The sequence below is a fragment of the Salvelinus namaycush genome, chromosome 26, assembly GCF_016432855.1.
Source record: "Salvelinus namaycush isolate Seneca chromosome 26, SaNama_1.0, whole genome shotgun sequence".
NCBI lineage: Eukaryota > Metazoa > Chordata > Actinopteri > Salmoniformes > Salmonidae > Salvelinus > Salvelinus namaycush.
This window is the reverse complement of record NC_052332.1, coordinates 36,927,686-36,953,757: the sequence shown is the minus strand read 5'-3', so window position 1 is coordinate 36,953,757 and position 26,072 is coordinate 36,927,686. Positions and strand designations below refer to the sequence as shown.

The following is a 26,072-nucleotide window of genomic DNA, read 5'->3' as shown; positions in this document are numbered from 1 at the left end:
AGCATCGAACAGCCCCCGCGATAAGCAACTTTTCAGGGAAGTTAGGAACCAATATACACAGGCAGTTAGGAAAGCAAAGGCTAGCTTTTTCAAACAGAAATTTGCATCCTTTAACACAAACTTCAAAAAGTTCTGGGACACTGTAAAGTCCATGGGGAATAAGAGCACCTCCTCCCAGCTGCCCACTGCTCTGAGGCTAGGAAACACTGTCACCACCGATAAATCCACTATAATTGAGAATTTCAATAAGCATTTTTCTACGGCTGGCCATGCTTTCCACCTAGCTACCCTGACCCCGGTCAACAGCCCTGCACCCCTCACTGCTACTTGCACAAGCCTCCCCCATTTCTCCTTCACCCAAATCCAGATAGCTGATGTTCTGAAAGAGCTGCAAAATCTTGACCCCTACAAATCAGCCGGGCTAGACAATCTGGACCCTCTCTTCCTAAAATTAAATTATCCGCCAAAATTGTTGCAACCCCTATTACTAGCTTGTTCAACCTCTCTTTCGTATCGTCTGAGATCCCCAAAGATTGGAAAGCTGCCGCGGTCATCCCCCTCTTCAAAGGGGGAGACACTCTAGACCCAAACTGCTACAGACCTATATCTATCCTACCCTGCCTTTCTAAGGTCTTCGAAAGCCAAGTTAACAAACAGATCACCGACCATTTCGAATTCAACCGTACCTTCCCCGCTATGCAATCTGGTTTCCGAGCTGGTCACGGGTGCACCTCAGCCACGCTCAAGGTCCTAAACGATATCATAACTGCCATCGATAAGAGACAATACTGTGCAGCTGTATTCATCAACCTGGCCAAGGCTTTTGACTCTGTCAATCACCATATTCTTATCGGCAGACTCAACAGCCTTGGTCTATCAAATGACTGCCTAGCCTGGTTCACCAACTACTTCTCTGACAGAGTCCAGTGTGTCAAATCGGAGGGCCTGTTGTCCGGACCTCTGGCAGTCTCTATGGGGGTGCCACAGGATTCAATCCACGGGCCAACTCTTTTCTCTGTATACATCAATGATGTCGCTCTTGCTGCTGGTGATTCTCTGATCCACCTCTACGCAGACGACACCATTCTGTATACTTCTGGCCCTTCTTTGGACACTGTGTTAACAAACCTCCAGCCGAGCTTCAATGCCATACAACTCTCCTTCCGTGGCCTCCAAGTGCTCTTAAATGCAAGCAAAACTAAATGCATGCTCTTCAACCGATCGCTGACCACACCTACCCACCCGTCCAGCATCACTACTCTGGACGGTTCTGACCTAGAATATGTGGACAACTGCAATACCTAGGTGTCTGGTTAGACTGTAAACTCTCCTTCCAGACTCACATTAAGCATCTCCAATCCAAAATTAAATCTAGAATCGGCTTCCTATTTCGCAACAAAGCATCCTTCACTCATGCTGCCAAACATACCATAGTAAAACTGACTATCCTATCGATCCTTGACTTCGGCGATGTCATTTACAAAATAGCCCCCAACACTCCACTCAGCAAATTGGATGCAGTCGATCACAGTGCCATCCGTTTTGTCACAAAGCCCCATATACTACCCACCACTGCGACCTGTATGCTCTCGTTGGCTGGCCCTCGCTTCATATTCGTCGCCAAACCCACTGGCTTCAGGTCATCTATAAGTCTTTGCTAGGTAAAGCCCCGCCTTATCTCAGCTCACTGGTCACCATAGCAGCACCCACCCGCAGCACACGCTCCAGCAGGTATATTTCACTGGTCACCCCCAAAGCCAATTCCTCCTTCGGCCACCTTTCCTTCCAGTTCTCCGCTGCCAATGACTGGAACAAACTGCAAAAATCACTGAAGCTGGAGACTCACATCTCCCTCACTAGCTTTAAGCATCAGCTGTCAGAGCAGCTCACATATCACTGCACCTGTACATAGCCAATCTGTAAATAGCCCATCACCATATTGTTATTTATTTGATTTATTTTGCTCCTTTGCACCCCAGTACCGCTACTTGCACACTCATCTTCTGCACATCTATCACCCCAGTGTTAAATTTGCCATACTGTAATAATTTCGCCACTATGGCCTGTTTATTGCCTCACCCCCTTTATCTTACCTCATTTGCACACACTGTATATAGACTTTCTCTATTGTATTATTGACTGTATGTTTGTTTATTCCATGTAACTCTGTGTTGTTGTTTGTGTTGCACTGCTTTGCTTTATCTTGGCCAGGTCGCAGTTGTAAATGAGAACTTGTTCTCAACTAGCCTATCTGGTTAAATAAAGGTGAAATAAAAATGTAAAAAATAATGTTGTAAAATGTTCAGCTTCCCAACAATTAAGTATATGTTTTCAAAATGCACCCTGCCTCCACCTCATTGCAAAGTGGTGTGTGACGTGCTGATGAAGCCTGCCTTCCGTTATGCATTTGAATGGCGAATGGGAAGCGCGTTTCAATTACCAGTTTAGAAATAAAAATAGTAGCTCTTTTTAATCGTGATTTTCCGCATGTGATAAGATAGAACGAATATACACACACGCCAATTTAATTCCACTAAACTATGCAAATTAACCCATTAACTGTTAAGTATGACCGGTCAAATGCATTTACATCAACTGGTATTCCAACAACGAATAGGCTAAAAATAATTATTCCGCAATGGGATTCCTTTTCGCTCCCGGACTATTAGCCGGTACAAATTCAATTTATCTGCACTGAACTTTTTTTTACGGCTAACGGAAACTCTGGTGTGTGTGTCTGTGTGTGTGTGTGTGATAGTCTGTGTATAACACACTCACCAGTCGCTGGACTGCAGCGTAGGGCTCTCATTCTGCGCTATGTGGTATAAGGCACTCATAGCGTTCATATTGAACAGAGGAGGCTTCCTCTCCGCTGCACACAAGATACAAGAGTTACACACACATTAGTCACATACACAGACAGTGTTTACACACACACAGTATGTTGCACATATAAACAATTGAAAACCACCCACGCACACACGTGCGCACCCACACACATCTACCTACCTAGTTCTACACAGGTGATCCCCAGGGACCAGACGTCCACCTTCCCGTCATACTGGCCCTCGTCCATGGCCAAGATCACTTCTGGGGCCATCCTGGAGAGAGAGGGGGAGGGGAAAGAGCAAGGAGGGGAAGAGGAGAGACAGAGAGAGACAGAGAGCTCAATTACAATCATTGAACATTTTGCCAACAGAGATGGTGCATAATGGCACAGGTAGACCCTATCGAAGGCATGTCATGTAGACCCTATAGAAGGCATGCCATGTCAGGTAGACCCTATAGAAGGCATGCCAGGCAGACCCTATAGAAGGCATGCCAGGCAGACCCTATAGAAGGCATGTCATGTAGACCCTATAGAAGGCATGTCATGTAGACCCTATAGAAGGCATGCCATGTAGACCCTGTAGAAGGCATGCCAGGTAGACCCTGTAGAAGGCATGTCAGGTAGACCCTGTAGAAGGCATGTCAGGTAGACCCTGTAGAAGGCATGTCAGGTAGACCCTGTAGAAGGCATGTCAGGTAGACCCTGTAGAAGGCATGTCAGGTAGACCCTGTAGAAGGCATGTCAGGTAGACCCTGTAGAAGGCATGTCAGGTAGACCCTATAGAAGGCATGTCAGGTAGACCCTATAGAAGGCATGTCAGGTAGACCCTATAGAAGGCATGTCAGGTAGACCCTATAGAAGGCATGTCAGGTAGACCCTATAGAAGGCATGTCAGGTAGACCCTATAGAAGACATGTCAGGTAGACCCTATAGAAGGCATGTCAGGTAGACCCTATAGAAGGCATGTCAGGTAGACCCTATAGAAGGCATGTCAGGTAGACCCTATAGAAGGCATGTCAGGTAGACCCTATAGAAGGCATGTCAGGCAGACCCTATAGAAGGCATGTCAGGCAGACCCTATAGAAGGCATGTCAGGCAGACCCTATAGAAGGCATGTCAGGCAGACCCTATAGAAGGCATGTCAGGCAGACCCTATAGAAGGCATGTCAGGCAGACCCTATAGAAGGCATGTCAGGCAGACCCTATAGAAGGCATGTCAGGCAGACCCTATAGAAGGCATGTCAGGTAGACCCTATAGAAGGCATGTCAGGTAGACCCTATAGAAGGCATGTCAGGTAGACCCTATAGAAGGCATGTCAGGTAGACCCTATAGAAGGCATGTCAGGTAGACCCTATAGAAGGCATGTCATGTAGACCCTATAGAAGGCATGTCATGTAGACCCTATAGAAGGCATGTCATGTAGACCCTATAGAAGGCATGTCATGTAGACCCTATAGAAGGCATGCCATGTAGACCCTATAGAAGGCATGTCATGTAGACCCTATAGAAGGCATGTCATGTAGACCCTATAGAAGGCATGTCATGTAGACCCTATAGGCGGCATGTCAGGTAGACCCTATAGGCGGCATGTCAGGTAGACCCTATAGGCGGCATGTCATGTAGACCCTATAGGCGGCATGTCATGTAGACCCTATAGGCGGCATGTCATGTAGACCCTATAGGCGGCATGTCATGTAGACCCTATAGGCGGCATGTCAGGCAGACCCTATAGGCGGCATGTCAGGCAGACCCTATAGAAGGCATGTCAGGCAGACCCTATAGAAGGCATGTCAGGCAGACCCTATAGAAGGCATGTCAGGCAGACCCTATAGAAGGCATGTCAGGCAGACCCTATAGAAGGCATGTCAGGCAGACCCTATAGAAGGCATGTCAGGCAGACCCTATAGAAGGCATGTCAGGCAGACCCTATAGAAGGCATGTCAGGCAGACCCTATAGAAGGCATGTCAGGCAGACCCTATAGAAGGCATGTCAGGCAGACCCTATAGAAGGCATGTCAGGCAGACCCTATAGAAGGCATGTCAGGCAGACCCTATAGAAGGCATGTCAGGCAGACCCTATAGAAGGCATGTCAGGCAGACCCTATAGAAGGCATGTCAGGCAGACCCTATAGAAGGCATGTCAGGTAGACCCTATAGGCGGCATGTCAGGCAGACCCTATAGGCGGCATGTCAGGCAGACCCTATAGGCGGCATGTCAGGCAGACCCTATAGGCGGCATGTCATGTAGACCCTATAGGCGGCATGTCATGTAGACCCTATAGGCGGCATGTCATGTAGACCCTATAGGCGGCATGTCAGGTAGACCCTATAGGCGGCATGTCAGGTAGACCCTATAGGCGGCATGTCAGGTAGACCCTATAGGCGGCATGTCAGGTAGACCCTATAGGCGGCATGTCAGGTAGACCCTATAGGCGGCATGTCAGGTAGACCCTATAGAAGGCATGTCAGGTAGACCCTATAGAAGGCATGTCAGGTAGACCCTATAGAAGGCATGTCAGGTAGACCCTATAGAAGGCATGTCAGGTAGACCCTATAGAAGGCATGTCAGGTAGACCCTATAGAAGGCATGTCAGGTAGACCCTATAGAAGGCATGTCAGGTAGACCCTATAGAAGGCATGTCAGGTAGACCCTATAGAAGGCATGTCAGGTAGACCCTATAGAAGGCATGTCAGGTAGACCCTATAGAAGGCATGTCAGGTAGACCCTATAGAAGGCATGTCAGGTAGACCCTATAGAAGGCATGTCAGGTAGACCCTATAGAAGGCATGTCAGGTAGACCCTATAGAAGGCATGTCAGGTAGACCCTATAGAAGGCATGTCAGGTAGACCCTATAGAAGGCATGTCAGGTAGACCCTATAGAAGGCATGTCAGGTAGACCCTATAGAAGGCATGTCATGTAGACCCTATAGAAGGCATGTCATGTAGACCCTATAGAAGGCATGTCATGTAGACCCTATAGAAGGCATGTCATGTAGACCCTATAGAAGGCATGTCAGGTAGACCCTATAGAAGGCATGTCAGGTAGACCCTATAGATGGCATGTCAGGCAGACCCTATAGATGGCATGTCAGGTAGACCCTATAGAAGGCATGTCAGGTAGACCCTATAGAAGGCATGTCAGGTAGACCCTATAGATGGCATGTCAGGTAGACCCTATAGAAGGCATGTCATGTAGACCCTATAGAAGGCATGTCATGTAGACCCTATAGAAGGCATGTCAGGTAGACCCTATAGAAGGCATGTCATGTAGACCCTATAGAAGGCATGTCATGTAGACCCTATAGAAGGCATGTCATGTAGACCCTATAGATGGCATGTCAAGAAATAAAAACTTGTCATCACACGGTCAAAGCTTGCCCCCCTGGTAGACCCCGCTGACTGTTGGGCTCTGCTGTCCCTCACCAATATGGAGTCCCCACAAAGGAGTTGGCTGGCGAGGCAATGGAGGCAGAGCCAAAGTCAGCTAGCTTGACCTGCCCTGGCTCCGTCAGGAGGATGTTACCAGCCTTGATGTCTCTGGAGAGGGAGAGGGATGGAGAGGGAGAGGGAGAGAGGTGGGGGAGGGATGTAGAGGGAGAGAACAAGATTTTCAAAACAGTACTTTGGACCACATGCTAATCTCATTATGGACAAGTACCACTGGGTCAGTAGGTGTAATCTCGATATGGACAAGTACCACTGGGTCAGTAGATGTAATCTTGATATGGACAAGTACCACTGGGTCAGTAGGCGTAATCTCGATATGGACAAGTACCACTGGGTCAGTAGGTGTAATCTCGATATGGACAAGTACCACTGGGTCAGTAGGTGTAATCTCGATATGGACAAGTACCACTGGGTCAGTAGGTGTAATCTCGTTATGGACAAGTACCACTGGGTCAGTAGGTGTAATCTCGTTATGGACAAGTACCACTGGGTCAGTAGGTGTAATCTCGTTATGGACAAGTACCACTGGGTCAGTAGGTGTAATCTCGATATGGACAAGTACCACTGGGTCAGTAGGTGTAATCTTGTTCCTGAATGCTCCTCTGTCTCACCTGTGAATCATGTTGTGGGAGTGAAGGTAGGCCAACCCCTGCAAAGCACCGTGGGTAATGGCAGCGATCTCCATTTCCTGAAGGGGATTTTTATGAACTACAGGATGAGTGAAAGAGGATATTTTAGAAAACATTTGCTAAAAATTAGTAAAAAGACACATTGTGTCAAACACAGTCTAAATTGACCACGATATAGTACAACACAAAAAGGAAGGTTAATGTTTCTAGAATGTTTTACCTTCTAGAACATCAGAAGCGGAGCCCAGACAGTACTCCATCACCAGCTAGACACACAGAACACATCCAGGAAGAAAACAGGTCCATGGATATACACCTGTAGGTAAGGTTACTGAAACATCTCAGTGGGAGTTTTAACCTCAAAATGTGTGCGAGGGTGTGTTTTTCTGGGTTTCATAGGTAGTAGGCCTTCATACTCCACTGTGTGTGTGTCTTACCCATGCTGTGTTTTCTCGTAGGTAGCAGCCCTTGTACTCTATGCTGTTGGGATGTTGAATCCTCTGGAGAAATTTCACCTCTTTTATGATGTCCTGCCATTTCTGAGAGAGATATTGTTTTATTTTTAAAAAACAACAACCTGTATTGGCCCTGAAGCTGCATCATTAAAAACAAAGAAAGAGTGAGAGAAAGAGGGAGGGAGAGTGTAAAAAGAGAATAAAAAAAAATAAGAATAAGCCATATAAAGAAAGACTTAATATATTTTTGTGGAGACATGGTGAAACTACAAATGAGTTCTTGGTTCAACCAACACACCTGGGGAAATAAGATTGGTGCAGAGTGACTACTCAGATCACTCTGAATGAACACAAAACATACAGAGAACCCTGTAGGTCTTCATTAAGGGTATGTTCTCATACGGGACATACATACGGAATGGTGTCCGTCCGTCTGTCTGTCTTTCTATTGGGGTGGTTTTCTTCGTACACAGATTAGGTGTAATCTGATTACAGCTAATCTGAAATTACGAGGAGAGCGAGGCGAAAGTGAGAGTATGAGAGCCGTGGGGTGACCTTGAAGATAATGTGTTCAGCTCACATATTTCTATCGGAGAGAGTGTGTGTGTGTGTGAACTCAATCTGGTGCAGCGCAACAAATGTGCCGTCTGAGATGGGTTTCTGTTGTCCCTGTTGAAATAAACTTTATTAAGAGAAACAGGGAGGAATGTGTAGCAGTTAGTCTCACCTCGTTGGACTGCTTCCCGCTGTAGGACATCTTCTTGATGGCCACCACCTCCGTAGTTCGCACATCCCGCGCCTTAGACACAGAACACACACACACAGGCCTTAGACACAGAGAACACACACACAGAGACCTTAGAGACAGAACGCACACAGGCAGAGAACACGAACACACACACAGGCAGAGAACACGAACACACACACAGGCAGAGAACACGAACACACACACAGGCAGAGAACACGAACACACACACAGGCAGAGAACACGAACACACACAGGCCTTAGACACAGAACACACACACACACAAACAGGCAGAGAACACGAACACACACACACACAAACAGGCAGAGAACACGAACACACACACACACACAGGCCTTAAGACACAGACAGAGTAAACACACAGGCCTTAGACACAGAGAGAACACAGGAGGAACAGTAGGACTATTACAGCAAAGGAATCGGTGTGTGTGTGTGTTTGCATGTTTGAGTGATGTGTGTGTGTGTGTGTGTGTGTGTGTGTGTGTGTGTGTGTGTGTGTGTGTGTGTGTGTGAGTGATGTGTATGTTTGAGTATGTACATACAAAGTAGACTGCTCCAAAGCTGCCATGACCTATCTCTCTGAGGTCAGAGAACAGTTTCTCAGGGTCTTCCTTGAAGAACAGCTCGGCTACATCCGGGTCCTTCAGACTGCCCGCCCGCACAGTGGATGGCATGCTGGGTAATGTAGTTTGCTGTCTCCCGGCAGGTTGGGGAAAGGGGGTGGGGCCAGCAGACTATCTGGCCGTTGGAGCGCAGCTGGGTCTACGCCAGAGCAGGTGACAACTCATCTGCCAGTGAGGAGGAGCCAGAGGGGCCGGAGGACGGGCACCTGGAGGGAAGAGGAAGAGTATGTAGGAAGAATATGAGACGGGAACAGCTTTGTTACTCCGCTTAGAGAAACATTGCCTCTCACTCAGCTTAACCTCATCCCCAGGCTATTGTGCACAGCGTGGGAGTGTCCATAGAATTCTATGGGAGTGGTCTTATGCAGTAAAATGTCATTTCATTTTATCGAATTAAAACGACTGCGAGGCTAGGGGAAAGTTTTTGTGGTAGATTAAGTCGATTAAGCCAATGGCTATGCGTATGATGAGTTGGTCATTAAAATGTTCAAAACTCACTACATTAAATTACACCTGGGAATTCTGGTAAATTCACTGGACTTTTCCATCCAGTAGATCTTTAAACTACTGGCCTGGGCGAGCATACGCACAAACATCATGTGGATTGATCATTGATTTAACATCCAAGTTTAAACTAGGCTATTGCCTTAATGAGAGAGAGAAGTGGGGTCAGAGTTCAGTGAGTGTTTCAGTGTGTGTGTGTTTGTGTGTGTGTGCGTCATTGAGTGTATTGATAAATATGTGTGTGTGTGTGTGTGTGTGTGTGAGAGCACTTTAAGTTCTTCTGGGACTGAAACATCAGCCTCTGATGTGCAAATCACCACGGCTGTAATACCACAGCAGAGCTCTCAATAAAACACACACCATTATGGATGAGGGATGTGTGTGTGTGTGTGTGTGTGTGAGAGAGAGAGACATTTTGTGTTGACATTTGAAATGTCTTTATTCTTTTTGGAACTTCTGTGAGAGTTATTTGTTTATTATCTATTTCACTAGCTTTGGCAATGTAAACATGTTTCCCATGCCAATAAAGCCCTTAAATTGAATTCACACACAAACATCAAATTGATCAGAAATACAGTGTAGACATTGTTAATGTTGTAAATGACTATTGTAGCTGGAAATGGCTGATTTTTAATGGAATATCTACATAGGCGTACAGAGGCCCATTATCAGCAACCCATTATAGCTAATCCAAGTTTATCATTTTAAAACAGACTAATTGATCATTAGAAATCCCTTTTGCAATTATGTTAGCACAGCTGAAAACTGTTGTTCTGATTAAAGAAGCAATAAACCTGGCCTTCTTTAGACTAGTTGAGTATCTGAAGCATCAGCATTTGTGGGTTTGATTACAGGCTCAAAATGGCCAGAAACAAAATAACTTACTTCTGAAACTCGTCAGTCTATTCTTGTTCTGAGAAATGAAGGCTATTCCATGCGATAAATTTCCAAGACACTGAAGATCTCGTACAACGCTGTGTACTACTTCCTTCACAGAACAGCGCAAACTGGCTCTAACCAGAATAGAAAGAGTGGGAGGCCCCGGTGCACAACTGAGCAAGAGGACAAGTACATTAGAGTGTCTACAAGTCCTCAACCGTTTCCAACTACAATAGTCATTTACAACATTAACAATGTCTACACTGTATTTCTGATCAATTTGATGTTATTTTAAATGAAAAAAAAAAAAAAAAGTGCTTTTCTTTCAAAAACAAGGACATTTCTAAAGAGACCCCAAACTTTTGAACGGTAGTGTAGGTAGGAATAAAGTGACTAGGCAACAGGATAGATAATAAACAGTAACAGCAGCGTATGTGATGAGTCAAAATAATTAATGCAAAAAGGGTCAATGCAGATAGTTAAATAGTTAACCAAATAGCTACCCAGATGAACTATTTAGCAGTCTTTTTGGCGCACTGTCGTGCGGTAGGCGAGAACCGTCTATGACTTGAGTGGCTGGAGTCTATGACAATTTTTAGGGCCTTCCTCTCACACCGCCTGGTATAGAGGTCCTGGATGGCAGGGAAGTCGGCCCCAGAGATGTACTGGGCCGTACGCTCTACAGGGGCTGTTACGCTGACCGTATTACCGCCAGTCATGAGTCATGAAGGCAGTCAAATTCCACCTGACCGTTTAGTCACGGTAATTAGGCTCCGATGCTGCTGCTGGTCATTAGTAGTCTACCAAACTTGCTAACTGCCTGGTACTCAGTACTCCATTGTCCCTTTAATCACTCTGACGTCAATGCAAATGTAATCGAAAATCTTATCAAAACACTTCATGAGAGCCCATGAGCTCATGTTGCGCAACATTTCTATAGGCTATGCAATTGCGTGAGAAAACAGAGTGACAGCCTTTATTAAAAAGAGGATCCCATCAGATTTCTATAGGTTAGGCCCATTATATTTATTTTTCAACTTTCCTAATATTAAGCACATTGCTTATCTTTACAACAGGAGTATAGCCTACCTGACTGGCAGGAAAATGAACCACAGGATAAGCGTCCTCCATTCGCTATTTAAGTCTAGAGATGACATGTATTTTCCCCCCTGACCCTGTTTCGAGACAGTTGCATGATAATGGTCCATTTTAAATGAAAACTAATTTCACACATATATTATTTAGTATATGGTATATGAAACAATATTTCTGCCATCACGTTAAAAAAAATACAAAATTAGGATCTATTTGAAGAAAAGTATATTTCCACATTAGTGTTAGGCAGTTTGTTGTGGTATGAGGTGTTACGGATGACGATGAAGGCATATCGAAACCGTCGGACAAATTGACGTTCAACGTTGACACGACCCATTCCCACCATCACTAAGGTCATGCGCACCACTTTCAATGACAGAGGCAATGCTTACAGTTCTAACCCCAGTTACTGCTAGTGGAATGAGCACCGTACTCATCTATCCCTGCTGAAGGGGGTTGAAACGGAAAATGATCAAATACTTCAGACAACGTTCAACATTAAGACAAGTTCACTGAAAGTAACTAATCAGAAAGGTCAATCTAAATGTATAACAACACTTCTGGAATTTATCAAATGAAGTTGGATCAAATCAATAACAAAAATAATGAGGCTGTACCTAATATATTAGTGCTTGTAAAACACTAAAAAAAGGTAGGTATATTATACATTTTCTTAAAAACGCTCATGTTGGAAATTCAAAAAGCTCATAGAAAATAGTTGCCTCAAGTAGAACAATAGGTTTTACAGTGTGTATAGGATGAACCCAGAGAGTAAAAAGACAACTGACCAATCAACATACTATAATTCACACCCCATCAACAGAGAAAGTAGGCCTAGAAGAGAGCAGAAGCTGTCAACCAATCAACACAGCAGTTCTGGCCCGAATCAGTGCATAAAACACAGTCCATGGACACAGTCACAGTAGAGAGACAAACATATGAGGATTTACCCCTTCACACACACACACACACACACACACACACACACACACACACACACACACACACACACACACACACACACACACACACACACACACACACACACACACACACACACACACACACACACACAAGCTCCTCTGTCATTAGGATAAAGCCAGTGTTTAGCCTAACTCTCACTATGCTACCACATCACTAGTCAAATCAAAGTTGATTGGTCGTACACAGTTTAGCAACGTTAAATAGGGTGCAGGGAAATGCTTGTTTCTTTTTTTACCCCTTTTTATCCTCAATTTCGTGGAATCCAATTGGTAGTTACAGTCTTGTCTCATCTCTGCAACTCCCCTACGGACTCTGGAGAGGCGAAGGTCGAGAGCCGCTCGTCCTCCGAAACACAACCGCAAAGCTTCTTGACACACTGCCCACTTTACCCGGAAGCCAGACGCACCAATGTGTCGGAGGAAACACCGTCCAACTGGTCGACCGTGTCAGCGGACATGTGCCCGGCCCACCACAAGGAGTCGCTAGAGCGCGATGGGACATCCCGGGACGGCCAAATCCTCCCCTAACCCGGACAACGCTGGGCCAATTGTGCGTCGCGTCATGGGTCTCCCGGTCGTGGCCGGCTGCGACACAGCCCGGTATCAAACCAGGATCTGTAGTAACGCAGTTAGCACTGCAATGCAGTGCCTTAGACCACTGCGCCACTCGGGAGGCCCCTGAAATGCGTATGTTACTAGCTCCAATCAATGCAGTCAAATGTCAAAAAGTACACAAATTATCAAAACGTTTAAATAAAAACACAAGAAATCGTGAAATGGCTGAACGAATTTGGTAACAGAATAGACTACAATGTATTTTCAGCTCAATCATAGACCTAATTATAACACACAGAAATACGAGCCTTTGGTCATTAATATGGTTGAATCCGGAAATGATCATTTCGAAAACAAAACGTTTATTATTATCGCATATACCCTGACTCTGCGTGCAATGAACGCAAGAGAAGTGACACAATTTCACCTGGTTAATATTACCTGCTAACCTGGATTTCTTTTAGCTAAATATGCAGGTTTAAAAATATATACTTCTGTGTATTGACTTTATGAAAGGCATTGATGTTTATGGTTAGGTACACGTTGGAGCAACGACAGTCTTTTTTCCGCGAATGCGCACTGCATCGATTATATGCAACGCAGGACACGCTAGATAAACTAGTAATATCATCAACCATGTGTAGTTAACTAGTGATTATGATTGATTGATTGGTTTTTTATAAGATAAGTTTAATGCTAGCTAGCAACTTACCTTGGCTTCTTACTGCATTCGCGTAACAGGCAGGCTCCTCGTGGAGTGCAATGAGAGGCAGGTGGTTAGAGCGTTGGACTAGTTAACTGTAAGGTTGCAAGATTGAATCCCCGAGCTGACAAGGTAAAAATCTGTCGTTCTGCCCCTGAACAAGGCAGTTAACCCACCGTTCCTAGGCCGTCATTGAAAATAAGAACGTGTTCTTAACTGACTTGCCTAGTTAAATAAAGGTGTAAAAAAAAAATATATATATATATATATTTTTTTTTTTTATCGGCCAAATCGGTGTCCCAAAATACCGATTTCCGATTGTTATGAAAACTTGAAATCGGCCCTAATTAAATCGGCCATTCCGATTAATCGGTCGACCTCTAGTCAGGATAACAACACTGATCCTGTGGACTATACTGTGTGGCAGGCCGAGAGAACCCTGCTCCCTGCTACCCTGCTCCCTCTCGGATCCCTTTTTCCTGGGAGATGCATAAATCCTAGACTATAGTACTGTCAGTGTGGCAACAGTGACCAGGCCTGAAGCTGTTATAACACATAGTAGAACACAAACATTAACAGGCTGTTACGCTACTTACCCACGTAGCTCAACTATGACGCTACTTACCCACGTAGCTCAACAATGACGCTACCTACCCACGTAGCTCAACAATGACGCTACCTACCCACGTAGCTCAACAATGACGCTACCTACCCACGTAGCTCAACAATGACGCTACCTACCCACGTAGCTCAACAATGACGCTACCTACCCACGTAGCTCAACAATGACGCTACCTACCCACGTAGCTCAACAATGACGCTACCTACCCACGTAGCTCAACAATGACGCTACCTACCCACGTAGCTCAACAATGACGCTACCTACCCGCGTAGCTCAACTATGACGCTACCTACCCGCGTAGCTCAACTATGACGCTACCTACCCGCGTAGCTCAACTATGACGCTACCTACCCGCGTAGCTCAACTATGACGCTACCTACCCGCGTAGCTCAACTACGACGCTACCTACCCGCGTAGCTCAACTACGACGCTACCTACCCGCGTAGCTCAACTATGACGCTACCTACCCGCGTAGCTCATCTATGACGCTACCTACCCGCGTAGCTCATCTATGACGCTACCTACCCGCGTAGCTCATCTATGACGCTACCTACCCGCGTAGCTCAACTATGACGCTACCTACCCGCGTAGCTCAACTATGACGCTACCTACCCGCGTAGCTCAACTATGACGCTACCTACCCGCATAGCTCAACTATGACGCTACCTACCCGCGTAGCTCAACTATGACGCTACCTACCCACGTAGCTAAACTATGACGCTACTTACCCTTGTAGCTAAACTCCATCGAGAGCATCCTGACTGGTTGCATCACCGCCTGGTATGGCAACTGCTTGGCCTCCGACCGCAAGGCACTACAGAGGGTAGTGCGTACGGTCCAGTACATCACTGGAGCCAAGCTTTCTGCCATCCAGGACCTCTATACCAGGCGATGTCAGAGGAAAGCTCTAAAAACTGTCAAAGACTCCAGCCACCCTTCTCATAGACTGTTCTCTCTGCTACCACACGGCAAGTGGTACCGGAGCGCCAAGTCTAGGTCCAAAAGGCTTCTTAACAGCTTCTACCCCCAAGCCTGAACAGCTAATCAAATGGCTACCCAGACTATGTGTATTGCTCCCCCCCCACACACTTTTACACTGCTGCTACTCTCTGTTTATTATCTATGAATAGTTACTTTAATAACTCTACCTACATGTACATACTACCTCAATTACCTCAACTAACCGGTGCCCCCACACATTGACTCTGTACCGGTACCCCCTGTATATAGCCTCGCTACTGTTATTTCACTGCTGCTCTTTAATTATTTGTTATTTTTTCACATAACACTTATTTTTCTTATAACTGCATTGTTGGTTAAGGGCTTGTAAGTAAGCATTTCACTGTTGTATTCGGCGCATGTGACAAAGCCTACTTACTGTACATTCAAACTCCTAGAAAGTAAAGTGTTTGAATGCAATGTTGCTAATCAATGCAAAAGGTGTGCATTGTTAACGGAAAAAAAGTGTTCTTGCTTTGTCATTCCCAACACTTCACCTTAATGTGTAGGAAGGATGTGATGGGTTGTTGTTGCCAACTTACATTTATGATGCCATTGTCTAACAAATGAAAACAACATAATCGTTATTTAGAGCTGTTTTCCATTAAATACAGTTTGTCACCATTTGGAGTGTGCAATACTGGCGAACAGGCATAGTCAAGGCCGAGAAAGAATGTTACGCAATGTCAACACAGAAATTAGGAATGTGACTCACGTCACTGCCCACAAACAAGCCAGCAACCGCCAGGAATGAATGCAGGCGTACAAGGAAGACATACCCGAAACGACAATAGATTTGTCAAGCTGCTTGTTTGCTGGCTGTAAACATTAAACCTAGCAACACTTAGGACATAACTAGTGCTATTTCAGTTCACAGTTTAGACTGAGTGGTTGACATTGGTCGTGAAGCTGCTGTGTTTCTGATCGCCTCAGCCATGATTTACAGTTGAGTTGAACAGTGAGAAAAACTACGAGGGAGTGTCACACCAAAACTACCTGTCTACATTAGAAGAGGATTCGTTAGTTAGCTATCTGGCTAGTAAAACAGCAGACGTTAGCGTGATAGCTAACGTTTCAAGCCAGCATTTATCGCTGGACGAACGTTAACTAGCTAGCCATGTCCTTCCCAGCATTTGACAATCTGTCTTGTCAGTTAGCTGCCATTGAATTGTTTACAAGTTAAAATGAGACATTCGCTTCATAGCTTATCAAAAGTTAGCTAGTTAGTTAGCCATGTAGCTAGTTAGCCATGTCCATTAGTTATCATTCCCCAATTCACAAACGTTAGAGCAAAGATTCCTCTCTGACTAAAGTTAGCTAACGTTAGTTGGATGTCATCGAGCTAACATTAACCATCCACGTCGTAAGCTAACTACAGTATTAATGATGTTGTCTAACCAGCTGATCAAGTTGGCTAACTAAGAAGCCTAGCTAGAAGGCAAGTTAACCAGATAAACACATTTCTCACCAGCAGAAGTTGGCTTGAATGCACAGCGGACACTTACCTGTCAGAGGCCAGGTTCAGGTAGAATAACGGGAGCAAATGTCCAACAAGGCAGGGAAGGACGCAACAAACTGACTCGAGTCTGGAGGTGGAGCACAGATTGGAGTTTTGTTAACTAGCCTTTTCCAGGTTGTACGATGCCGATTCGTTGTGTTTGGTCAACCGAAAAACAAGTGTAATGTGTGTACAGTAAGGCCAGTCGAGGCCCTGAAAATAACTACCAATAGCTGGGTAATAAACCAGTCAGCCAACGAAGTTCTCCACTCCTCCCAATCAGTTTCCAAAGATGGCGGCGGCGAGAATTCACCTCCTTACTACAGTGACAATCATAGGGCAAAATATGTACAACCATCCACAACTGTTAAAACTGAAACGCGACAGTCAGCCCTAGTTCTGACTAAAACGATTAGTGTGCCGCACTTGGGTGTCCTTGTCGCTGTTTACCCCCGGGTGGGTGCTGAAGTTACTGTCCCCTTCTCTCCGTGCTAGCTATCCCCCTGCGAAACATCCAGCCAAGATCCGCAATCTGAATCCTCCCTGAATCCTCCCTCCCTGTTGCCAAGTTGGCGGGGCGTGACACAAGAGGGAATTCGTAGTTGGTTATGAGTAAAGCACACAAGTTGGTGGTGGTTGACAGTCAGGGTAGATTCACAATCATGTTCCGAATACCTATCAAATAATATATAATTCATTTTATGTTGTCAAATGTTCAAGTCTAGTTCAACATTCAAAGTAAACACACACAAACCTCTTCATTGCCTGGAAACCCGGTGTTGAATTGCATTGAATGCTACGTCAGGCAGAAAATAGCTTTTGAATCAGGAACATTTCCTCTCATGACCTCAACGAGCCAGAATGTTGAATAAAATTACATTTTAAAGTACTTTATCGGTTGTCTGTGAGGTCCTTTTGGCGGTAAGAATGTGAGACAATATATATATACAGGAAAGTATAATTACATAAACTGTTCAAAGTGCTGATAGTGCTTTCCGATTTCCAACATCTGGTGTATAAAAATACATGCACCAGACACACGCATACTTGCCGAGCTCGTGCACGTATTTACATGGTTCTGCGCATGCTTCAGGTCATATAAATCTGAGTGTATTACCAGCGCTTTGAAAAGTTGATGTAATTATACTTTCCTGTGGATATATTGTCTCACATTCCTACCGCCAAAAAGGACCAAGCGCACGGACAACCAGTACGTTAAAATATCATTTTATTTAGCATTCTGTCTTGTAGAGGTCATGAGAGGGATCTTTCCTAACTTCAAACGCTCCTTTCTGCCTGAGTAGAATTCAACTCAATTCAATGTTTGGTTTCCTGGCAATCCTGTTCATAGCTATATGCTTTATTGCATGTGTGTGTGTGTGTGTGTGTCCTGAGTCTTGCTGAGCTCCTTAGCCGATTATGATCTAAGTCTTTGCCACAAATAGCCCAAATAACCTCCACACACCCATAGTCCTGACTGAGCTTCAGCATTCACTAAAAATCTGGATGATGCATGCACTGCTGCAATTATAATGTATAAACACATACAGTGTCCAATAGTGACTGAAACCTTTTTTATTTTGAATAGTCAGTTTGCCACTGATGAGGTAGAGACAGTCTCTCTCTCTCATACACACACACACAAGGTGCTGTCTGGTCACCTATATATGTGTATCCCTGACTTCCAGATATCTCATATACCTGACCCCCAATACTTCATATACAGTTTGGTCAATAGTATGTGTCCTTCAAATGTGAACCCAAAAGTGTCAAAGTGTCATTTAAAGTGATGAATCATGTATGTAATCCAAACTAAAGTGAGATTTTTACTCTAAATAAAACATCAGTGAGAGAGACAGACAAATGTGTCTGGTGTATGTATATATATATATATATACCCTTTGACTTTTTCCACATTTTGTTACGTTACAGCCTTATTCTCAAATGGATTAAATAAAAAAAATGTCCTCATCCATCTACACACAGTACCCCATAATGACAAAGCGAAAACAGGGTTTTAGAAATGTTTGCAAATTTATTAAACATAAAAAATAGGAATACCTTATTTACATAAGTATTCAGACCGTTTGCTATGAGACTCCAAATTTTGCTCAGGTGCATCCTGTTTTGATTGATCATCCATCATTGAAGGTCCCCAAGAACACAGTGGCCTCCATCATTCTTAAATGAAAGAAGTTTGGAACCACCAAGACTCTTTCTAGAGCTGGTCACCCGGCTTAACTGAGCAATCGGGGAGAAGAACCTTGGTCAGGGAGGTGACCAAGAACCCGATGGGCACTCTGACAGAGCTCCAGAGTTCCTCTGTGGAGATGAGAGTACCTTCCAGAAGGACAACCATCTCTGCAGCACTCCACCAATCAGGCCTTTATGGTAGAGTGGCCAGACGGAAGCCACAACTCAGTAAAAGACACATTACAGCCCGCTTGGAATTTGCCAAAAGGCACCTAAAGAACTCTCAGTCCATGAGAAACAAGATGCTCTGGTCTGATGAAAGCAAGATTGAACTCTTTGGCCTGAATGCCAAGTTTCACGTCTGGAGGAAACCTAGCACCATCCCTACGGTGAAGCATGGTGGTGGCAGCATCATGCTGTGGGGGTGTTTTTCAGCTGCAGGAACTGGGAGACTAGTCAGCATAGAGGGAAAGATGAACGGGCAAAGTACAGAAGGATGAAAATCTGCTCCAAAGCACTCAGGACCTCAGACTTGGGCGAAGGTTCACCTTCCAACAGGACAACGACTCTAAGCACACAGCCAAGAGAGCACATGAGTGGCTCTGGGACGAGTCTCTGAATGTTCTTCAGTGGCCCACCCAGAGCCCGGAATTGAACCCAATCGAACATCTCTGGAGAGACCTGAAAATAGCTGTGCAGCGATGCTCCCCATCCAACCTGACCGAGCTTGAGAGGATCTGCAGAGAGCAATGGGAGAAACTCCCCAAATACAGGTGTGCCAAGCTTGTAGCGTTATACCCAAGAATAGTCGAGGCTGTAATCACTGTCAAAGGTGCTTTAACATAGTACTGAGTAAAGAGTCTGAATACTTACAGTTGAAGTCGGAAGTTTACATACACCTTAGCCAAATACATTTAAATTCAGTTTTTCACAATTCCTGACATTTAATCCAAGTAAATTTCTCTGTCTTAGGTCAGTTAGGATCACCACTTTATTTGAAGAATGTGAAATGTCAGAATAATAGTAGAGAGAATGATTTATATCAGCTTTTATTTCTTTCATCACATTCCCAGTGGGTCAGAAGACACTCAATTAGTATTTGGTAGCATTGCCTTTAAATTGTTTAACTTGGGTCAAACGTTTCGGGTAGCCTTCCACAATCTTCCCACAATAAGTTGGGTGAATTTTGGCCCATTCCACCTGACAGAGCTGGTGTAACTGAATCAGGTTTGTAAGCCTCCTTGCTCGCACACATTTTTTCAATTCTGCCCACAAATTTTCTATAGGATTGAGGTCAGGGCTTTGTGATGGCCACTCCAATACCTTGACTTTGTTGTCCATAAGCCATTTTGCCACAACTTTTGGTGGTATGCTTGGGGTCAATGTCCATTTGGAAGACCCATTTGCGACCAAGTTTTAACTTCCTGACTGATGTCTTGAGATGTTGCTTCAATATATCCACATAATTTTCCTGCCTCATGATGCCATCTATTTTGTTAAGTGCACCAGTCCCTCCTGCAGCAAACCACTCCCACAACATGATGCTGCCACTCCCGTGCTTCCCGGTTGTGATGGTGTTCTTCAGCTTGCAAGCCTCCCCCTTTTTCCTCCAAACATAACGATGGTCATTATGGCCAAACAGTTCTATTTTTGTTTCATCAGACCAGAGGACATTTCTCCAAAAAGTACGATCTTTGTCCCCATGTGCAGTTGCAAATTATGGCGGTATTGGAGCAGTGGCTTCTTCTTTGCTGTGCTGCCTTTCAGGTTATGTCCATATAGGACTCGTTTTACTGTGGATACATATACTTTTGTACCTGTTTCCTCCAGCATATTCACAAGGTCCTTTGCTGTTGTTCTGGGATTGATTTGCACTTTTCGCACCAAAGTACGTTCATCTCTAGGAGACAGAACGCGTCTCCTTCCTGAGCGGTATGACGGGTGCGTGGTCCCATGGTGTTTATACTTGCATACTATTGTTTGTATAGATGAATGTGGTACCTTCCGGCATTTGGAAATTGCTCCCAAGGATGAACCAGACTTGTGGAGGTCTACAATTTTGTCAAGCAAATAGGCACTGAGTTTGAAGGTAGGCCTTGAAATACATCCACAGGTACACCTCCAATTGACTCAATTATGTCAATTAGCCTATCAGAAGCTTCTAAAACCATGACATCATTTTCCGGAATTTTCCAAGCGGTTTAAAGGCACAGTCAACTTAGTGTGTGTAAACTTCTGACCTACTGGAATTGTGATACAGTGAATTATAAGTGACATAATCTGTCTGTAAACAATCGTTGGAAAAATTACTTATGTCATGCAAAAAGTAGATTTCCTAACCGACTTGCCAAAACTATAGTTTGTTAACAAGAAATGTGTGGAGTGGTTGAAAAAACAAGTTTTAATGACTCCAACCTAAGTGTATGTAAGCTTCCGATTTTAACTGTATGTAAATGTGATATTTCAGTTGTTTTTTGTTTTTTTGCAAACACTCATCTAACAGGACTGGGTATAGACAGAAGGCTACATGTACAATCATTATAATACTGTAGCATAAGGAGGACATCACCTAGCCACCTTATCCAGAGGTTTGGCTAAGATGTTGGACTTTCCAACACAGTGGTAAGGTTGGAGTCCCTGTTGGGACTACTTCCTGAATTTGCTGCAGTATCATGACATAGGTATAGCATATCATATCGTAAGGAAAAGGAGACAACTACATATGTATATGGCTCTGAAGGGAAATAAGATTTGTGACAAAGATGGTTTGCCGAGAAGAGGCAGTGAAATGTGTGTGGTAGTGAAAGGGTTAAGGATGGGCATTCCACAACAGGCTTCAGGCCAGGCAGCCAATCAGCTTGCAGGACAGGTCTTCTAGAGCCCTGATTGGCTGCTGGGCGGCCATTGTCCTGACGATGGGAATCTGGTCCTGTCTGTGTGGTCTGTATCCAGGCGCTGGGGAAGTATGCTGCTAGAGCAGTGACAGAGAGAAACACTGCACAACACTCTCTCTCTGTCTGTGAGTCTCTCTATAGCTCTCTCTCTCTCTCTGTCTGTGAGTCTCTCTATAGCTCTCTCTCTCTGTCTGTGAGTCTTTCTATAGCTCTCTCTCTGTCTGTGAGTCTCTCTATAGCTCTCTCTCTCTCTCTCTCTCTGTCTGTGAGTCTCTCTATAGCTCTCTCTCTGTCTGTGAGTCTCTCTATAGCTCTCTCTCTGTCTGTGAGTCTCTCTATAGCTCTCTCTCTCTCTCTGTCTGTGAGTCTCTCTATAGCTCCCTCTCTCTGTCTGTGAGTCTCTCTATAGCTCTCTCTCTCTCTCTCTCTGTCTGTGAGTCTCTCTATAGCTCTCTCTCTCTCTCTCTCTCTCTGTCTGTCTCTCTCGCTCTCTGTCTGTGTCTCTCTCTCTCTCTCTCTCTCTCACACACACACACACACACACACACACACACACACACACACACACACACACACACACAAAACAGTTTAGTTGGTCAGTTAGTGTTCACAAACCTCCAGGGTCCATAATCACAAACCAGGACCATGGGCTGTGTTGGCAAACAGGGAGAGTTGCCCTGGTCTGCCCCTGTCTCTGTGCGCATCCTCAAATGGCATCCCATTCCCAAAGGGTTCTGGTCAAAAGTAGTGCACTATATAGGGAATAAGGTGCCATATGGGATGCAACCCGGTCTCCTCCAGCATTTCCTGCCCTCCAGCTCTGGGCTTCTCCCTCCCTGAGGAGAGTGCTTATGACGGTTCTCCCTCCTGCTCTCGAATGCTCTGCTCTCTCTCTCTCGCTCTCTGTGTTACGTTACTGCTGCTTCCAAGCACGAATGTAATTACACTAGTGGCCACAGGAGGGTGCTCATTGCTCAATGCTAAGGCCTACACGAACAAATCCTGTCACTGCTGCCATGCAACAGGTGCAAGATGTGGCTGTTTTTGACCCCCCAACTTCAAATCTAAGACTTATAAATTATTCTCTTGTTTTTTCAACCATGTACCCATGACTTTAGTATGACGATTTCAGAGTTGAGTATTTTATTCTGCTTTGTGTCACAGCATGTGACTCACAGGAGGTTGGTGGCACCTTAACTGGGGAGGATGGGCTCGTGGTAAGGGCTGGAGCTGAATCGGTGGAATGTTATCAAACACATGGTTTCCATGGTTTCTGTGTGTTTGATGCCGTTCCATTCGCTCCGTTCCGACCATTATTATGAGCCGTCCTCCCCTCAGCAGCCTCCTGTGCATTACTGTATCATAGCTTTGCTATCATACCGCACATCTCCCCCCCGTAATAATTTGGACAGTGAGGCAAACATTTGTACATTTGGTTCTATACTCCAACATGAATTTCACCCTTTATTTTGGGGTATTTTCATACATAACTCTGTTTTACTGTTTAGAAATATAAGCACTTTATGCATATATTTCCCACCATAATATATATATATATATATATATATATTTTTTTTTTTTTAAATCATAGGTATTTGGACAAATTCCTTTATAATGTAATGTCAAAATGTAGATTTCTGCCTAGACATACCCAAAAGCAATTATTTATCTTGAGAGGGCCATAAACAATACCTAGTAATAATTATACTGCCAGAAATATTAAAATGTAACCTTTCTGGTAAAAAAAAAAGAAGTTATAAATTGCTTAGATGTAGTCACTTCTGAGGATACAAATATGAAATATGTATTTCCTATTCAACAAAATTGGATTAATAAGTAGAGTAGTGGAGGTATACAATTTAGCAATTATGTAGCACAATAGAGAAATCATGCACCAAGTAGCCTACACAAAACACATGAAATATACTTAACAAAAAAAAAAAACGCAACACGCAACAATTTTACACAGTTACAGTTCATATAAGAAAATCTGTCAATGTAAATAAATTCATTAGGCCCTGATCTATGGACTTCACATGACTGGGCAGGGGCAGACCCATGGTTGGGCCTGGGCCCACCCAACCAATAAGAATATTTTTTTCCCCACAAAAGGGCTTTATTACAGACAGAAATACTCCTCAGTTTCATCAGCTGTCCGGGTGGCTTGTCTTAGACGATTCCGCAGGTGAAGAAGCTGGATGTGGAGACTGGTGTGGTTACGTGGTGTGCAGTTGTGAGGGCGGTTGTACGTACTGCCAAATTCTCTAAAACGATGTTCGAGGCGGCTTATTGTAGAGAAATTAACATTAAATTATCTGGCAACAGCTCTGGTGAACATTCCTGCAGTCAGCGTGCCAATTGTACACTCCCTCAAAACATCTGTGGTATTGTGTTGTGTGACCTTTTATTGTCCCCAGCACAAGGTGCACCTGTGTAATGATCATGCTGTTTAATCGGCTTCTAGAAAGGAGAAATGCTCATTAACATGGATGTACACTAATTTGTGCACAGAATTGGAGAGAAATACATTTAGTGTGTCTGGGATCTTTTTATTTCAGCTCTCATGAAACCAACACTTTACTTGTTGGTTTATATTTTTGTTCCGTATATATTAAACATGCATGCCGCACACATAGCCTGGTTTGACCGGAATATCACCTGCAGACAGCAAGAGTGCACAGCTCTCAACTGCTTTTGTCATGGAGCAACTAACAGAAGAATGACATCGTTAGCCGGTAGGGTAGGAAAGACATTTCAATTTATGATATCTACCAGTAACATGCCAACTAAGTCAACCATGGGTATGCGAACCAGGTATTGAAAATGTTAGGTCCGAAGTGTTGGTTAGTAAGCTATTTGTGATGCGCAATTATCATCATGGGCTGTTTGTACTAGGGGCGTTGGCATGGGGCCCAACCAATCAGATTGTTGTGGTTTAAGCATTGTTGTGGACTTAGAATAGACACAAATTTGATGTTCTATTGAAAAAAAAAAAGTATTGATTTTGAGAGTGCAAATTCAACAACAAAACATGTATAGAATTTTGTACACTTTTCTTTGGTGGGTGGGTTGTTTGGGAACTTTTTTGGCAAATTTGATTGTCGTTGGAGAGTACACACGATTTTGTGTGACTCAATAGGTAAAAATTCCTTGTGTATTTCAGGTAAAATAACAATCTAATGTTTATATCCCAGGACAAATTAGCTTGCTAGCAAACAAGCTAGCTAAATGTCCATGAATGTTTAATGTGTTTCGACCTGTCCCCAAATGAATATAGTTGGTTTAGGAGGTAATTTTGATAATTCAACCTGCATGTCCTGATCGAGTCTGGTGCGGATGGACAAAAATCAACATGCGTGCGAGCCAGGTGTAGTCCGCATGTTGGCTGCAGGCGGGCCAGCAGTTGCCCCAGCTCACCAGGGATTGCCCTGCGCAATAAATATCAGCACAGATTAAACTTCACTCAACTTTCTAGAGCCTTGGTCACCAACCGGTTGTTCGCGATCGACTGGTTGATCTCCAAGGCATTCCTAGTCGATCGACTGGTTGATCTCCAAGGCATTCCTAGTCAATCGCCAAACATTTCTGTAAAAAACCCAACAATAAAACCTTGTGTTCCTATTTTTTATTTTGATGTAGGTGCACCCGATTCAGCTGTAGGCGGACCCTCAGTCACATTTAATGTGTCTGAAAGTCCAAACTATGCCTTCCGGGCGGGCCCGGAGAGCAAATCAAGTGCACTATAGGCCACTGCTGGCCAATCGGATGGCTCATATTACTGTGTCTGCAGTAAGGTAGCAGGCATAAAAGAAAGCTACAGCGAAGTTGATACTGTGAGATTTCAAAACATTTAAAACCATGACTAGATAGAGACTGTCAGCGAATACAGCAAAAAGCTGCTGTTTTTATGAGAGTTCTTACTCAGCACTGTCAACACTTTTATAAACCATAAAATGCACGTTCTTCCTATTTCCACTCAGCGCTACAACAAGCAGTGCAGCAGTAATTAATGAGTAAAGTGTATCTATAGGCTTGAGTTGTTATTATTGGCAGCTTGGGTCTATTTAATAACAAGGAATATTTCACTTTCTCTGTTCATGGGAGTAACAACGTGAATTTGTGCATGAGGCAGAAATAATGCGGTGCGACTTGTAAGAAATTGTAATGGATACTGGTAACTTGTTTTAACCACTTCTCAACACAAGCTATACTTGGCACAACATGCACCTATCCCCACTATACCCCCACTACTTTGTACCCTTATAAATAACCATAGACCCACACACACACTCCCCTCCCCCATGAATAGGGCCCTGTGAAAACAAACGCACATGGATGGATGCTTTTGGATGAGACTAAGACAAAGAACTGTGTGAAGAGCCAATGGAACGTC

At 44.3% G+C, this 26,072-nt stretch overlaps 1 protein-coding gene across 1 annotated transcript in view; it reads right to left on the bottom strand.

Moving 5' to 3' along the window:
- LOC120021131 (serine/threonine-protein kinase TAO1-like) overlaps positions 1 to 17,082 on the bottom strand; it is a 59,934-nt gene extending 42,852 nt beyond the window's left edge. The window contains exons 1-9 of the mRNA XM_038964770.1: positions 16,600 to 17,082; positions 8,674 to 8,960; positions 8,092 to 8,163; positions 7,347 to 7,448; positions 7,130 to 7,175; positions 6,892 to 6,988; positions 6,257 to 6,370; positions 3,010 to 3,101; positions 2,779 to 2,872 (exon numbers count right to left, since the gene is read on the bottom strand). Coding sequence (XP_038820698.1) covers positions 2,779 to 2,872; positions 3,010 to 3,101; positions 6,257 to 6,370; positions 6,892 to 6,988; positions 7,130 to 7,175; positions 7,347 to 7,448; positions 8,092 to 8,163; positions 8,674 to 8,805 — 749 coding nt within the window. The 5' untranslated portion in view covers positions 8,806 to 8,960; positions 16,600 to 17,082. The remainder of the gene's footprint in view (positions 1 to 2,778; positions 2,873 to 3,009; positions 3,102 to 6,256; positions 6,371 to 6,891; positions 6,989 to 7,129; positions 7,176 to 7,346; positions 7,449 to 8,091; positions 8,164 to 8,673; positions 8,961 to 16,599) is intronic.
- Between the last annotated feature and the right edge of the window lie 8,990 nt (positions 17,083 to 26,072).